General features: G+C 42.7%; 1 protein-coding gene across 2 annotated transcripts in view; it reads right to left on the bottom strand.

Annotated features, from left to right (window-relative positions):
* unc5ca (unc-5 netrin receptor Ca) overlaps window positions 1-17,664 on the bottom strand; it is a 170,751-nt gene that overhangs the window by 83,017 nt on the left and 70,070 nt on the right. For both annotated transcript variants that reach the window (XM_068604871.1, XM_068604873.1), the window contains exon 2: window positions 3,191-3,427. In XM_068604871.1, the coding sequence (XP_068460972.1) occupies window positions 3,191-3,427 (237 nt within the window). The remainder of the gene's footprint in view (window positions 1-3,190; window positions 3,428-17,664) is intronic.

Here is a 17,664-nt window from a genome sequence, read left to right as displayed (position 1 = left end):
CACTTGTAAAATGATCAAACTTTTGTAAAAAAAAATAAAAAATAGATTGTTTAATGCAGCTGCAAGTGAAGAAAGAAATGGACTCAATTTCAAAATAAACAGATGTTTTGTTAGCTGGCTGGGTGATCCTGATCCTGAAAAAAAGCTCAGTGTCCATCACATAGACGTACGAGAGCCGAAATCTACGGGCCATTAATTGAACAGAATTTCCTCTCAGTAACACGTTGTGTGGACATCCAGCAGCTAACAAATGAACTGCTGATGGGAGACTAATAAATGAGCTGCAGCTGTGTGTGATATCAGTTATGAACATTGAGAGATGGGAGGAAAAACGAGAGGAAGGAAGACGATGGATGCTTATTGTACATACACATACATCATCTCTCACATGTGTCTTAAGGAAACCCCCAAAGGCTGTGGAAGAAAGACATTCATCCCATTTTGTTGTAATCAATGATTTCAATCAACTCCTCGTGTCTATAATATCGATAAAATGTGCAGATGTTTGTACCTTCACTGACATGAAGTACAGCAGCGCAGAAGAGCTACTGATTTCTGATGAGAGAACCTCTTTGGTACCTTTTTTTCCAACTTTTCTTCTTTTCTTTTTCTTTTAGATAAGTTCCTATGCTTCTGTGTTTATTTAGCACCACAAAAGAGTTGTGCGACACATCTTTCGCAAGAACTGTTGCAAAAGTTAAGTTGTGTATATTCCTCACTTTGTGACTCAAGGGACATCTGCTAAGTTGCAGTGAATTCAAGAGGTTGTTTCCACTGAGCTCTGACTGCAAAATGGAAATATACCTAAATATTGAACAGCTGTTGTCATTGTTTTTTATGTAAATATCAAGCTCCACTTTGTGAATATGTTTTCTGTGCCTTCACATCCAGAAATGTGGGTGAAAATGTAAACATACAAGTTCAGATTTTTGTTCCCAAAGTTCTCCCATCGTATTCTACAAGCTATTCACATTCATTTCTTTGTTTGTACCAGCTGTTTCACCTCCATCAAGTTAACTTCCTGGAGGTTGTTACATTTATTCCTTGACTATTCATGTGTGTCAGCTGAACCAGGGGGGACATCAAGCTGTCCTGCTCTGTTGTTTCTGTCTCCATCTTGGGTTCAGAACTGTAGCAGAAGCACTGAGCCAACCAGGACACCAAAGACGCTGTATACACACACAGCAGAGTGGCTGCAGGGTGTGCTTTTTGACACAAGGGGAGATCTTTGGTGGGAAAGTTGATATGTCACCGTGGGATGAGACAGAAGCAACACTTCTGCTGCCTCTCAATTACAGATGGACACACAGACAAATATCAAAGAGCGGGTGCACAAAATCGGTTCCACATTTTGCTCCGTTTCCAGAAAATAAAACGGCGATTCACACACCGACACGCTGACTTGTGCTACTGTTGACCCCCGCGGTGTGGCTCCTTCAGCAGGTCCTGCATGGTTTCAAACTGTTTTTAGCCTCGGTTTAATCACCAACTCTGGGGACCCGGACTCATTAAGGAGCAGGTGGAGACCCATAAGCCGAGCTCATGTCAACCTTAACTCTAAGAAACCAGGTTGTGTCGGTCTTTGTCATCCTGCCAAAGCAACAGCATGATTCATCATTAACTAGCCGGCGGAGTAATACAGTGTGCTGTCAAGTGACAAGCGCGGACCTGGCCGCAGTCCAGTACATGACTGTGGATCCTATTAAACTGTCCCGTGAACATCACAGTACCGCCACAGCGGCGGTGCAGCTGTGTACACTCGTCTGACACGTGACCTCGATTTCGGTACAAACGGTAAACATTGGAATAATAGGTTTAACCTGTTTGCTTGCAGCGCACCAGTGAGGCCACACGGCAACCTTTTGGACGAGCGACAATTTTTATATTCCACCGAGTCCAATCTCATCATTTCCTCATCTCTCATCAGGGCCGTAAAAGAGATGCAGGCTAAGAGGTCAACTTCAATTCAGAGAGGGAAAACAGGGACTTCATTTTCATTTACACGTGTGCACTTTCGATTTGTGACAATATTTTGTTTAATTGTCTGCTCACCGGGACGCCAGTCGAATACCAGCGCTTTGTTAAACCCTTCGGCGCCTGATACCGATGCACGAGGCACCCTGTAGCATCTGTATGGGACGCACCTCTCCTTAAAGTAACTAAAGACCTGTCATGGTTTGAGTTTTTCTTGTTTCCTGTTTTATTTTGAAGTCGGTGTCTCTCGTGTCCTCTGTTTCCCTGCACTTCCTGCCGCTGTGATCGTGTGCTGATTGTCTGCCCTGTGCCTGATTGTTTTCTCCTCCGTCTAATCACCTGCAGCTTCCCTGTGTCTATCGAAACCCTGTTTGTCCCCTCCCCCATTGTCAGATCATTTGTTTAGGTTTGTGGTTCGTACTGGGTGTATGCACGATTCCTCTTTTTTTTACCTCTGCCTGTTTTTTGCTTCAGTCTTTTGGAAATCAGTCTTGTTTTATTTTGTGGAGAAATATATTTACTTTGCACACTGCATCGTCACTTGGCTCCTCTTTCCCGGAAGTCACCACGTGACAAGATTGATAAAACAAGTCACACAGGGTGGGAAGGGAGGCAGACAGGGCAAAGATACGCAGGACTATGAGAAGACTGTTTTTTAAATTGAAATGACAATGTTTACCATGCGTTCACTGCGAGCATCAGAGAGCAACGACAAGGAGGCGGACAGTTAAAATGAGCACGGGCTCCAGCGTATAGATATTAGGAGTAAAAATGATACCCGTTGTAGGAATTTTTAAAAGTGTAAAGCATACATATTGTACTCCGTTTCCACCCACTTCATTATCAGTTTCTTTTTTTTCTTCTTTTTTTGATATTTGCCAGCAAAGTGCCAACAATTTGCGTGCGTGCAAATTAACTCGTATGCTATTTTAAACAGTGTTTCTTCGTGTTTTATGTTATAAACAGTGTTCCTGTCAGTGAACTGGCACGCAGTTGCACTTAACTTATCAGTCTTTAGTGTTTTGTGCCACCAATGTTGTCTGTCGAATGTCCTGAAATATTTTTTTTTACTGAATACCCGCTCTTCACAGCAATTTTCTTTAGATGTCTTTTCCCCCCCATCTGTTCTTTTCAAAGAACGATCTGATGCGTCTATTTTCTATTCACTCTCTGCTTAGACGTCCTCATATGTTTGTGCGTTTGTGACTTCACTCACCTGAGTTTTCGTCCACCCTTTCCTCCACAGTGTGGTCCTTCTGATGGACCCACTCACTGTTGCACTTGAAGTAAATCTGCGTGGCAGGTGTTGCCTTGCAGTAGAGATTGACGGGTTTATTCTTCACGATGTAGCCTTCGTCGGGTTCGAACAAGAAGTGAGGTAACGGCTCCGGAGGGTCGGAGGGGAAGGTTTCCGGGAGTTCGCTAAGACTCAGGAAATCATCATCATCTCTCACTGCGGGAAGAGGAAAAGAGAAGGATTAGAATTATGACAGAGCCTGTTCTAGATTCTCACAGCTCAATCTGTGTTTGACTGGCATGCTTTGAGAGCGAACAGGGACCGACGTTTGTTCAGGGGAAAAAATGCAGCTTTGTTTATTATAGTTGTGGGATTTAGAGCAGTGCGCAGCATTGTATAGGACAAAGTCGTACTCATTTGATCACTAATAAGGAGCCATATGTCTCAAGCCGGTGACCTGGACAGAGTACAATGTTCTTCCACTCAGCCATTAAATACAAAATTAAACAGCACCTGATTGCCGAGTCCATTAGTGGAAACCTTCGGGCCATCATGATTTTCGCTATGCAGAAAAGGGCATTATGGGTAATCTCAGGTCTCAGAGGCTCACAGAGGAACCAAGGCGCACACATCCCAAATAACATAACGTTAAAATAAGTTTGCAAAGTGTTTATAAAAATATGTATTTGTACCATTGACTCTTGCCTCATGACTGTCTGAAAACCATTCATTTTGTGGCGCAACACATACATTGGAAGTGAAGATTCATTCACAGCTATTAAGCTATAATAGAGTCCTTCATTTTGGCCTCTCTGCCATTCTGCTCTCTCGTTCTTGCTATTATTCAAATCGTACTAATTTCCGGGTGAATCCAGTGTACCAATCCAGTAATTGCTGCGGTCCCATTCATGTTAGTTTGGCTTGCAGAGAAATTGCGCAGTTTTCAAAAGGTCAGCGCCTTGAAACAACAACAAAAAAATCGGAAACCGACCGAGTGCTCATTCGGCCGAACCCAAGAACTTTATCCTCTTCCAATCCGCTACCTCTCCTCCACTGTCTTTTCAGCCTGTCCAAACTCCACGGCCACCTGCGGCCTCAATCAAAGGGACACCACGGATGTTTTGTCACCAGATTGCCAAGGTCACCAAAACACAGAGGATTACAAGAGCAGGTGGGAGGGACAAGAAGGGGCTTTTCTTTTTTCCCTCCGATAGACACGCATACATACAAACACAAGGCACATAGATTAACAGTTCATCCACACACACACACACACACACACACACACACACACACAAACTTTTGTGACTTCCCTCCACTCCATCATCATGCAGTTTCACACTGTGTGTATGTGCTTCCTGGTGAGCGGCGACTCATGCTAAAATGTTTTAACACACAGACCGTTTTTTTTACACAGCTTCAAGGTTTTTCCTCTCCCATGTGTCAGTCACACATAAACACCCCTATAAACACAAACACAAAATACACATTCTTGTCCCCTAACTGTGAGTGTGGCCCTTATCTTGGGGAATAGGGCTGTGGGCTTCAACTAAAAGCTGCTTAGGTAAAACAACAAGACACAAATAGTGGAAAGTGAGTAGGCAGCATCCTCACTTTGATGTCATGAAGCTGGCATTTTCTCTCATAGTTTTGCAATTAGTTTACAGAGTATGGAAATTGGGAGACATTTCCACAGCATCATTTCATTAACTGGGAAATGTTCCCTTACTTTTGGTTATTTATCCAGTGTCATATTCACTCATTTCCCCATCAGGCCCGTGCAGCAGCGCTTCCTTCATTTTTTTCTTTTTTCTTTTGCTATTTCTCGTTGCTTTATGTCTCTCCACCGCTCTGCTTTACACCCTCCTCCTAGCCCTCCCTCCCGATTTTCACTTTCACTTTCACTGCACCCCCAACACCCATTCTCACCCTCATCTGTCATTCAGAGAGCTAGGAGGGGTGTGGGGCTAGGACGGGGGATGTGAGGGGGGGGTCATTGCTCTGAAGCGACAGCTATTAAATATTGATTGGCACAAGAAACATGATAGCCAGAGAAAAGGGTGGGTGGAATGGAGAAAAAGGGGAGCGATGGAGTGAAATTTTCCCATGAACAAAAAGCTTTGTCTCAGAAATGCCAACTATTTTCCATCCCTGCCTCTCCGGGTCTTTACTCTTCCAACTTCTTTTTCCCTCCCTCCCTCCTTCCTCCTGAACCTTTTCCTTTCCTCTGGCGTCTCCTCCTCCTCCCCCCACTGCTCTCTTCTGATCTCCTGACAGAGTGACTTACTGGTCCTAACAGCCCACCTCATAAACGTCTTTCCTGAACGCTGTCATCAGTAATGGATGGTTGTAGCATGAACAATGTCCAGTTTCGATTTACGCCATGTAGTAAATATGCACTGGGGGCAAAAAAACACATTTATTCCCTCGCTCGCGCCTGTAGGCCTGCCCACTTCCGAAAACCGACAAAACCCAACCAGTAAATGTCTGTATATCTGCTAAGAGGGATGTCATCAGAAGTGGACAATCAAAGATTCAGCATCAATATACCATGAAGAGAGAGATCGATGGATAAATGACAGAGGTGACAAAAGAAGAAATGGAAAAATTCAATTTGCCGTAAAACCAACAACAACGAGAAGTCCACTCATCGGCGTACATTTGGTTGTGGAAGGTAGGAACGTCTGTGTTGGTGAAATATATATATATATATATCAAACAGTTGCATCATTTTAACACCCAATAGTGTTTCTGGTGGGGTGTGTGCACAGTTGGCAGGTTTGTGTTTTTGCTGTGCTAAACGAGTGAAATGGAGAGTGAATGAGAGAGATATGGGGGATACTACCACACTTTAAAGAAAAACCTCCACCCTCGATGCCCCTGAACAACAATGCTGACACTGCACCATCTTTCAAAATAACACATATTTTCAAGACTCTGAGGTTGAGAAACTCGGAGGTATGCGACCGTGTCTGTGTCCTAAAGCAAGCCAAACGCAGCCATATAGGGTCAAAATGCCTCATGGGTGAGAGTGTGGCTTTGTGTGTCTGTGTAACTGTGCGTTTGGGTTTTGTGTTCTCTGTAAGTGGCCTACGATGTGTATCAGTGCAGTAGCCGTGGAAATCATGAGATCATGCTTCTTACCCCCTTATCAGTTAGTTACAATCTGCAGCAGCTGCGAAAACATGCACGCAAACAGAGAAACAGGCATTCACACAGACAGACACACACACACATACGCATGCACACACACGCACACACATACATATACGGTAACACGCTTTTAAAACTATTACCCCTTCACCTCTTATCTTCTCCCACAACCACTATCAACAAAACAACTAAGAGAACGAAGCAGGAATGACACACTTGTGCTGCCAAAATGCACAACTCACACAAGTCACACGCATACAAATGAAACACAAAGGCGCCAAAAACATCTACGCATGCACACGAGAACAAAAAGAAGAACAACAACCACACACAAGCTCACATATTTCTCTTCTTTCATGCTATCGCTCTTCCTCTCAGAGTCTCTCTGTTATGCCGCACAAACACACACATCCATTGTTTCACAAACACAGGAACATACAAATGCCCATTCTTGGTGCTCATATTACCCAGAACTCCTGCCCACAGAATGTCTGCCGACATTATCCCCCAGAACACAAATGCACATTCACTCTTTATTATAAACACATTCGATTGAATAGAGCTATTCGATTCTGGAAAAGGTTTAAGGAGTTTAGGGCCATTGAGGGAGAGCTGGAAAAGAGCGATGGATAATGGGAGAGCAGGGAGCTGGTGTATCACTGCGCTGGAATTTGATGTACGATGCCGTCTATTTCCACCCTGACACACACAAACACAGAAAAACACAAACACACAGGAAAAAAAAAGATACGAACAGAAAAGATGCAAGCAACCCCACAAGACCACGTCTTCATCCAAGCACGCACACAAGCATGCGGCACATAGCAGGATCACACATGCCGGTTGCTGATCAGATTATTCCATTTCTCATGGATACCGGTACTCAGTCTCTCCCGCTCTCCCTCAACAGCTCTTTCATACTATATTGATAGTGTTGCTTTCAGAAAATAACAAATAGATTTTATAATTCTTTCTTTTGAAACCTTTTTTTTTCTTCTTTTTTTTCTAACGCAATAGTGTTCACGTCTACTCTTCCACAATTTGAGTTAGACCTTCCATTTCTGAAGGCATTTACAAAATCATGGGTAGCATTAGTGTGTTGGATGCTACTGTACTTCTAGGAATGTCCTTGTTGGAAAGAACAGTTATTGAGATGAGCATTTTCTATCTGAATAATACTGGACTTTTTTTTTCAAGTCTTTATTGGTATTTCTTTCAGCGGCGCATTCCATTGTATTTTTGCAAAGCCTGTTTTACTCAAGGAGTTTTTTTTTTGTGTTGCAAGCACAAAAGAACAAATACAATCACTCATTGGAACAATTTCCATTTACAGTTTGTTATGTCAAGTCATTCGGGAACTGTTTACAACACCAACAAACACAAAACACGAGGACACAAAAAAAAAGACACTTCCTGTAATCAAACACTTTTAACATTCCGATATTTTGTTGTTTTTCCTCTCCTTCATGTGCCTTATGTTTTTGTTCTTCTTCTCTTTCCTTCATCTAGTGAGCTAGGTCTCTCTCATGTTGTTTTCAGATGATAGCTGGTTCAGCTGACGGCGATAAAGCAAGGACCAGCACAGTGAACAGGTGTGAGGGCGTGCGCTTCTCAGAATCAATCTGTTTTTAAAGAAGACGTCAAGTTGAACCACTTGGCATAGCTTGCCTGGGAATCACACACATTGTCCCGGAGAGTCAGATCCCTTTTGAAACCAGGTGACCAGGCATCATGCACTGGAAACTTAATCAGGCGCTTATCCTCAAATCGGCACGATGATGAAATTCACATTATTCAGGACACGAGCAGACGTGCAAATTTAGAGAACTTAATGGCTCTATTATCGATGCCCAAAGGGATCATTGGACTTGCATCTATTAGTAGTCCTAGTGAAAGTAGGAGGAGTAGTAGTAGTATAGTAGTAAAATGTGATATATTTTGGGCTGTCCTCCACTGAAGAAATTATTTGATTTACACTTAAGCAATTTTCATGTTCATGTTCAATGAATTGATTTAATCAACTGATCGTTTTCTCCACAATTTATCAAAGAAAAACAACTCTGTGTTCAACAGAGATGTTTCTTGGAAATGAGTCATCCAGCATGAAAAAAGCATAATAAACGGACTAAATCGACGACAGAAACCTTAGTTGAAACGACCAATAAGTGGCATTATGAATTGACCGACAGAACATATCTTTACAAAGATTATCATGGTACATTTTTGTTACGAGTTAATGATTAACCTCTTATGGTGATTTCTGGTCCGGACGATGTTGTGTTCAACTGCATTACATTGCATTGTTTCTAATATTTGGTTGTGTTTTTGTTTTTTTTGGCGTTTTAGATTGAACTTAATACAAATGAACGTCTGCAATATTTCACATGGTCCAGGAGGTCTTTAAAGATTGGGTTGCTAACCGTGATGACAGAAGTAACCCTGGGAAGATATAATACAGCACAGCACACTCCTTGTCATAGGCAATTATATCTCCACCAGGCTTTCAGGGCGATACCAGGCAATTCATCATAGTAGAGAGTAGTTGAAAGCCAGCTAGAGCGTCTTAATGTGGGAGCAGAATGTGACAGCTGGTTGGCGTCCTCTGACTGCATCATGTGTGTGACATGTAAGGCCCCCAACTAAAGCCTGGAACTAGATTGACGACGCTAGCGGCAGAAAGGGTGACTCCGTCAGGCCACAGCTGGCCTTAGTTAAGAAAGAGGCCAAGAGAGAAATACATCTGGGGTTTATGACGCATAACATATACTGCCATCAGGTCTATACATTGTAAATAATTAGGTTCAAAATGTATCCATACATTGACACAGTGGTGTACAGACCGTGAATTCACTGTGTGAATAATTACATGTATACTCACCAACAGACACACACATTTGGTGGCAGCCACTGACAGTATATGAATACAAAACCCGCAGAGCCACACAGACACACAAACACACAGGAAAGTGGTGGCTCTGATATGCATATTTTATTTATTCCCAAATTATAATTCTGTAAGCGGCATTGCCTTCAGTTATCAGGTCAGAGCACAGCCAAAGTGCATATTAGTGTTTGTGTGTGTGTGTGTGTGTGTGTGTGTGTGTGTGTGTGTGTGTGTGGAAGGAGGCCTATCAATGTGCATACATTATTAAATATAAATACTGTAAGTCTCTGCAATAGTATATGTTTATGCATTTGCATTTCTGCATGTGTGGTGCGCTTTTTATTGCCTACATAGTTGAATATTAAGTGTGTTTTGTACATCTGAATATGTGTGAATATACAGTCGGGGAGTATTTAATGTTGTATGGCAGCCTAGAGGTGACTATGCAGAGGTCAGTATGAGTCTATTATAGCTTTGCTGAATTTCTATGCACTCTAATCGTTTATTATGAAGTGCCAGCATGCATGCGTATTTCAATGCCTTGTTTCTGTTGTCCCTTAAGTCAATAAAAGTCTGTGTTATGACTTAACATCATGCTTTAATTAACGTATGTATTCAAACGCTCATTACTGTTCATTTAGTACGATTTCTCTTTAGTTTTTAGCCGTGCTAGCGGCATGAATAGAAGGATGGTTGGTCACGCGGTCGCCACTTTGGGCTCGACTGAAATTCCTCAACAACTGCTGGATGAATTCATATGAAATGCATGATCCCCAGGGGATGCAGCCCGCTGACTCTGATGATCATACAACTTTTCCGGAACCACTTTTTTTTTTCAGACGTTGCAACAAACTCTAATTAAGCCTCGTAATTATTTGCCAGAAATATCAGACAACGAGCAAACACATCAATGGGGTTAGAAGTTTCTGCAACACTCCAATGAACTGAAAAAAAAAAGCGAGATTGGTGTTAAAAGCCGATTTAGTTAATCAGAAGGATCTGAATCTCTTTATATCACGAGGTCTAGAAGCCCCAGATGAAATGGGAGTTATTAAACTATGAAAGGGTAGAATGACTAAAAAGATTTATTATCAAGGGAAGAAAAACAATCCTCTCTACTGCACTTGACTCGAGGCGTAAACACCATCTCGGGCGCTGCTTGCTTGAGAGTCAGATTGAAACTAGGACACACAGTTGGACATACATTACACGTCCTATATGCAATCCAGCACAGCCACTTTACGGACAGGCGCAGCTGATGAGTGGGTGTTTGCAGGTAGGCAGTGTGAGAAAACTGAGAGCTATTTTTCATGGTTGTCTCTGCCAGACAGTACGTGCACACACACACACACACACAGGACTGTATGTGCATCCACGCTCGTCCTGAATGACAACTGCTACAGCTATTGTTAGTTCCTCCATTGTTGTTCAGCGGCTCTTTCTTCCTCTATCATTGTCTTCTCTCTTCCGCCGTCTCTCTTTTTCTCTTTGTCTTACTCTCTCCCCTCAAGCATGTTTCCTTGCTTCAAGCATCTTTCAACATGTGATCTTTTCAGCGCCGCAAGATTTTTGGAAAGCAGCTTCCTATACTCGGAGGGAGGGGAGGGCAGTGTAACATGAGGTACAGTATGGCGCGCTATATGGACGACTGCGCAGCAAGCACGCCTCGTTTGTCCTGAAATGACTGTTAAGCCAGCGCTTATCTCCAGTTTCTGCGGCGCGAGTCAGCTTAGGTGTCCTGATACAGCTCACTGGACAGCACAGGATGGTTCAAAGTGAGGGGGTTAATATCTGATTCCTCCCTTTTAGGGTTGAGCACCAACCGATGAGGCTGTGGTTACAGTTTTTCTCCGTGTCTTACATCTGACTCGTTACGTGGGTGGAACCCAAAACGTCAATCTCGCCGCGGCCAGCTGAGAAGCATTCTGTTTCGGTCCTCAGCTATGTTGCTGGTTTTGATTCCACCTCATCCCGCTGAACGAGGTCGCTGGTATGGGAACCAGCAATGCAAGGCCGTTTAGGTCAAGTCGCTTCCCTGAACCTGTGTTCAGTCATGACAGGTAAAAAGAACACAAGACCACACTCAAGAAAATACATTTGCCTTATTTAAATGTACGCAACCAGCACCAACGAACCCAGCAATATTATATAATAATATTAAAAAAGCTATCCGCCGAGGAGAGAAACCACATGATCAGTCAGGGGAAAATAATTATAGTCATTGGAACTCATTTCACAATCATGAAACACAGTTATCTGTAATGCACAAGTCTCACTTTGTATTACACACACCCCACATATCCACATGCAGATGGAATATCTCATTCATATGCATAGTCTTATGTAAGCTTGTGGGGCTACAAACTTGTGCGAGTTGCTGTGTAATGTTATCTTCCAGATGGATTTTGTCTCCCTTACCCCAGGCCTGAGGGAAATGCAAGGCTTCGCTTTCATTCATGTAGTACTATCACAGCTCAGCATCGCTATTAATACGAGCAGCCGGCGCAGGGCCGTGCATTAGAATATCAAAACATTGGCCGGGGAAGGACTTCTATTTTCAGGGAGATAGGATACGGTTTTTCTGGGTGGATGTCGACTGATAGTTGCTGGTTGTGTGCACATCCGTGCTCTATGATCCACATCTCCCACTAACCACCTGGCTCTCTCTCTCTCTTTCTCTCTCTCTCTCACTCAGTGTTCACCGTGTGTGTCTGCATTTTTTCCACCTGTCAGCATCTCTATATGAAGGTCTATCTGTCTTCATGATTACTTTTGTGTTTCTCTATCTGTAGAAAAACCTCCCTCTGCCCCCTTTTTCATCTTGGTCCGTGATGTCTTTCCTGATTCCAATAGAAAACCTGTTTGTGTTCACGTTTTTTGCTGCGCGTTCTTTCCCTCCGTTTTTTTTTTTTTTATTCGGTTCTTTGCAGCTGAGTTCTGCTCTTCTTTTGCTTTGGGGGAATAGTTTAGTTTTCCTTCTCTCTTTGGCCACTTCCCCAGGGGTGGACTTCACAGTGACCCCTCCCCACCCAGCCTTCCTGATGATGTTCGTCTTTTTTTTTTCTTCTTCTGCTCTTCTGTGTTTCCATGTTTTCCATTCTTCTTCTCTCCTATCAACTATCTCCTCATCTCTATTGCTTTTTATTGCTCCTCCTGTTTCCTTCTGAAGGGAATCAAAACACCATGTTGAGCCTAGTTTATTAGATTATCTATTTGGTGAGGAAACACACACACACACACACACACTCACTCACTCACAAGCATACAATAAAATAATGAAGATGGCCCTCAACTCAAATGATAAAGAACAGCTTACAGGCTTATTCCATTTGAAGATTTTCCCATATTTTGGCTATTTCATTCAGAGCTGAAGATAAAATTGGATCAAACATTGCACTGCTTATGCCGTCTCCATCTGGAGGCTCACTGTCTCTCTCTTGCCTTCTTATCCCTCCTCTACCATTTCTCCTTAACACCCTCATGCTTTCCGACCGCACGACTCTGTTTCTTTCCCTCGCCTAGCCAACCTCTCCTTCTCCCCTGCTGTCTTCCTCCCATCTTCTCAGTTCTCTCTCTCTCTCTCTCTCTCTGGCGCCTTTCCACACTTCCCACTCTCATCTCCTATCCCCATTTCTCGCCTCCCCATCTTCACTTCTTCCCCCGAACACTTTGCCTCTCTGCTTTGCTCTCTGGCATCTTTTCACTCGCCGTGCCCCTTCAATATCTTCCTTCTTTCAGCCTTCCTCTCTCCTTTACTGCTTCATCTCAAACTCTTCTCTTTTTTTCCCACCATCTCACTTGCTCTCTATACCCCCTCCCTCTTCAGGTCACTATAAATAGAGCCTCGAGGGGGTTTGATAATGGACTTCTGCCTCTGACCTTATTACGCACATTACTGACCATACTTCTCTCTCTCTTGCCTTCTCTCTCCTGCACTCACAGACAGTACACAATTGTTACTCCAATCCATCCTTTATCTCAATAATGCACATGCCCACTTTACTCAAAACTATAGGCTCGAGATGGTAAATCTATTTTGATCCAGCGCCACCATTAAATCTTTGTTCTTTCGTTCCCCCGCTCTTAACCACAGCTTTTTCCTTTGCCGTTCATTTTCACAATGGTTCTGTTTTGTGGATCCCACATTTTGTCACAATTAATTTCCTCTTTCACTTAACAAGATTTAACATCTGGGATTTGTTGGAGTATTATTTATCTTCTCCAAGGTTTTTCTTTCCACCATGAACAACGGAAAAAAGAATCTTAATTTGTTCTTGAGCGGACATAAAAAACACATCATTAGTGTTGCATTCTTCCTTGAAACTAGCGGCTTTGGTTGCAAGCTAATGAGCTAGCTCACAGCTAGTGTTACAAATCAGGTTTAATGATAAATACCAGCAGAGCAAGCGTGCCATTTTGGTTCCTAGGGTGCCAACTTGGGGAATTTTGGTTTGCCATGGTGTGAGTCAGATGAGGAAGAAAATACTGAAGTCCAAAATGTCAAGTTACTCCTCTGACACCAACCCCGTGGTCTTTCTGACTGATCCTCTGCTGCCAGAGTCCTAATTAACTTTTATCTTGGGTCCGCTAGCCTCACAAGTACTGGTCTCTAAAATGAGCTGCGCTCAAGCTTGTGGGAACTAGAGCAGTGGTTTCTGAGCAGGGGCGCAACGATCTCAAGAGTGAGACTGTGTGTGTGGGGGTGTGGGTGTGTGTGTGTGTGTGTGTGTGTGTGTGTGTGTGTGAGAGAGCGAGAGAGAGAGGGAGAGAGAGGCCTTATTCTATTTTCAGCTTTATTTTGGTCAAATCCGAAAGCATTTATAAATTACACAATGGGCTTTGAATTGGTTTCATCTTCCTTTGGGGCAAAACACATTCCAAAGCCATAAGAAACTGAATCACTGATAAATTCAAGTGACAAAAAAATCTTGGAGAGCATGAATGAAACCTGTCATGGAGGTTTTACAGTATTTCACAGCCCGAGCTCAACATGACCTGAAGGTATCGACATACTGGAGCTGGGCTCAGAGCTAAACCATAAATCATACTGCCACACATTAAATGTCACAATTAGGTATGATTTTAAATAATTCAATTATACATTGATTTACACTGATTACATTGACATTCTCCTCGTCTCATTTGAACGTTTTGAATCTGGATGGTTAGTCACTGCAGAACGTAAATAGTTTGTTATTTAAGCCTGCATTAAAAAAAAATGAAAATATTATATATATATATATTTTTTTTTTTTAATTTCCCAAGAGTAATATGATAGAAGACATTTCCCTTGTACGGAAACACATAAACGTCATACATGATTCACCACATGAGACGTGTTAACAGTGTATTTGCTATTCATAGCGAGCACTTTTGTAAGAACATTAAAAAATAATTTCATACATATAGTTCCGTCTAGGACACTTTAAACATTCATCAAAACATGACCTCTCCATGTTCTTGGTGCTATAAACAGTGCTTGTGAGCAAAGTTCTCGGTTCTCGGTGCCACAGCGGGCAGTGTGTACAGTAAGTGCCCTAGTTGTTCACTCACACTTAAATTAAACACAGCCTCCAGTTCATGGCGGACTCCTCCAGAGAAAAACAGACTCGTGTTGGTGCGGGTCAGCGTGCTATAGGAGCGCCTGCTCTGTTGTGGCATTGGTTTGTTGACTGGTGGTTGATCGCTAACCATTCTGACATGTGGCCCAGATGCAACCCATTGATGCTGGTGAGCGCACAAACACCGGTGAGTCTCGAAGGCCCGGCTATGCAGTTCAAAGCTGTGGGAGACTTGACAAGCTCAAATGGCAGCCGCCGATGAGACTACCAAATGTTTTTAGAGCCGCAAGAGGAATAATGAGTAACTTCTGACAGTAAAGTCTCTCCACCTAAAAGAGAGATCTTGACTTTATTCTGAAATATTTCCCTTTTTATCTTTTCCAAGCACTCGGGGCGGCAGAGCAGTGTTATGAGTGGGGGGAGTGGGGACCATCCCTAAAATAGAGAAGAGTTGAAGCCCTGTGGCTCCTTGTTTTCACAATCTGCAGTGAGGGGCGGCTCTACGGCTGAGGCTGAGACCTGGACAGTTCAGAAGAAAACATTACTGTGGTAAAAAAAAAAAAAGGTTTAACTCAATTATTTTGGAGAAACCAAGCTGTGAGCGTGAACTATTAATGAAAAAGAATGTCCATCAAACTGTGCATTCACAACAAAGGGAGGAACATTGAAGTTGTTCAGAACAAGTTCTTCAGTTTCAACCTGGAGATAGTTAAGAAGCCGTTATATGAGACCTTAACTCCCACCACACTAAGTCATTCCACCACAAAACAAACAATGACATCCGTTCTGTACCATATTAGACAGCTTAACCGTAGTTACATCAAAGGGCCTGACTTAAGGTAGTGAAAGGGCTAATGTTCAGGGCTGTTACTACATCACTTCATATTAAGTTTACTACTGTGGTGGAAACACGGCTGAGGTTGTGCGCTTAATCTTGGGTCATTACCTTTTAGGATTCATTTCCATGATTCATTTCCATTTAAGCTATCCTGAAACACAGTCACTCTGCGGTTAATTATCTATTTACAAATCTCATATTAGCTGGTCAGAAAATAGATCACAGCCAAGTATAAAGTTCAGATTAAGTTCATATGGAAAGGACCTGCATGCGTCATTAACTTTCACTTGACTAGATCGGGGACCAGATTCTTAACCGGCGGTCACCGTGCTGAGGTACGCTGTGCATTAGCAACACATCGCCCTACATAAACAAGAAGGTTAAGGGTTCAAATGTGGAAACAGTGAAGTTGATTCCATTCCTCCAACATGTCCGCTGGCTCTATTCTCTTCTGTAAAAGAAATAAATATGAGATCAGTTTCTTTTTGAAGCTGCTGAATGTTCCACTTTCACACATTACACAATCACATGTAGACAACAAGCTCAAGTTCAAATATAAAACTGTTACGTGCACTGCTTGTTGCGTCAGTGCATTGTGCTGGGCTTCACAATAACATTAAGAGCATACACATAGAAGGCCATCACAAAGTAGAGCGATGCCTGGAAATGGTCACACGACTGAGCAAGCCAAAAGGTTAGAAAGGTCAAATATTCAAGAGAAGGAGTGACTGAGTCACTCTGTTTAGATGTATGGATATGTTGAAAGGCTGGAAGCTGAAGGCGCCTCGGGGCTACCAGTGCTGCATGACTGGCTCTTTTCAGTGAGGCCCCACATAAAGAGGAGCAGTGAACAGAGAATATAACAAGAGGTTAGTTAACTGGGGTCACAAGGTCAAAAGTGATGAGGCTTTTAAGAGTGAGTGTGTGTGTGTGTGTGTGTGTGTGTGTGTGTGTGTGTGTGTGTGTGTGTGTGTGTGTGTGTGTGCGCGTGTGTGTGTGTGTGTTTAGGTGAGCTATGTTAAGTCTGCAAGTGTAAGCTTTGTGTGTGTATGTGACTGTGTGTGTGTGTGTGTGTGTGTGTGTGTGTGTGTGTGTGTGTGTGTGTGTGTGTGTATGAGTGAGCCATAAAGAAAATGAGCTTCATGATGAAAGAGCCTGTGTGCAGGTGGATGCTGAGGTCACAAGTTGAAATGTTGTGCGGGGCTACTAGAGAAGATGCTCCGCATGACTGGATGTGTTTGCAGTAGGTTTCCCTGTCAGAAAGCTGATGAATGGGTTTTAAGTGATTCAGGCTCGTAAGCTCAGAGGTAATGGACTACAGCTGAGTGAGGCTTTACTGTTGTCTTCAGAGGGCTGGCATGTGGAAATGATATGCTTGTATACGGTGTACATTCTGACCAATATTAATAAAGCCATCAAACGTCCTTGAAATGTTATGAAGTTTTGTTCATGAAGTCAAATATTGAGCGAATTCAAAAGTGCAGCGTTTCACTCAACCCTTTCAAATATTTACAGGTTAATTGCAGCTAAATATATGTTTTAATGTTCAAGAGTTAAGGCACTGGAAAGGACCATGCAGAACTACAGCACTGTACCCGAGCACTTCACAATTGACATGCTGGGAAAAACTGATTCGGGATGCAGGGAGACGGCACTGAGTGACATTAGTGCCCGATGCATAGCCTGGTTTCCATCCAAATGTGGTGCAAATGAATTTCAACTTAATTTCCAGAACATTTTTAAAAGAAAATGCAAAAGACTTTAAGCTTACATCGACCATTCTGTGGAAATTATATAAGGAAAAAGAGTTGATGCCGGTAATTCTCCCATTCTTCTGACATTTCAGAAGAATATCAAACGGTGGAAAACAACAATGAAAACATGGTGGAAATGTGGCATATCTGTTTGTTTCATGAATTTATTTGAGAAGAAATTGACCACACAGAACTGTTGTTTTCGGCTAATGCTACTTTTAAGTCACTTGCTTTATCTAAGTCATAATGACTATTTGTTTTGT

The sequence above is a fragment of the Clinocottus analis genome, unplaced genomic scaffold (assembly GCF_023055335.1).
Source record: "Clinocottus analis isolate CAN_PGR_092001 unplaced genomic scaffold, fCliAna1.0.p SCAF_7, whole genome shotgun sequence".
NCBI lineage: Eukaryota > Metazoa > Chordata > Actinopteri > Perciformes > Cottidae > Clinocottus > Clinocottus analis.
This window is presented reverse-complemented; position numbering and strand designations above follow the sequence as displayed.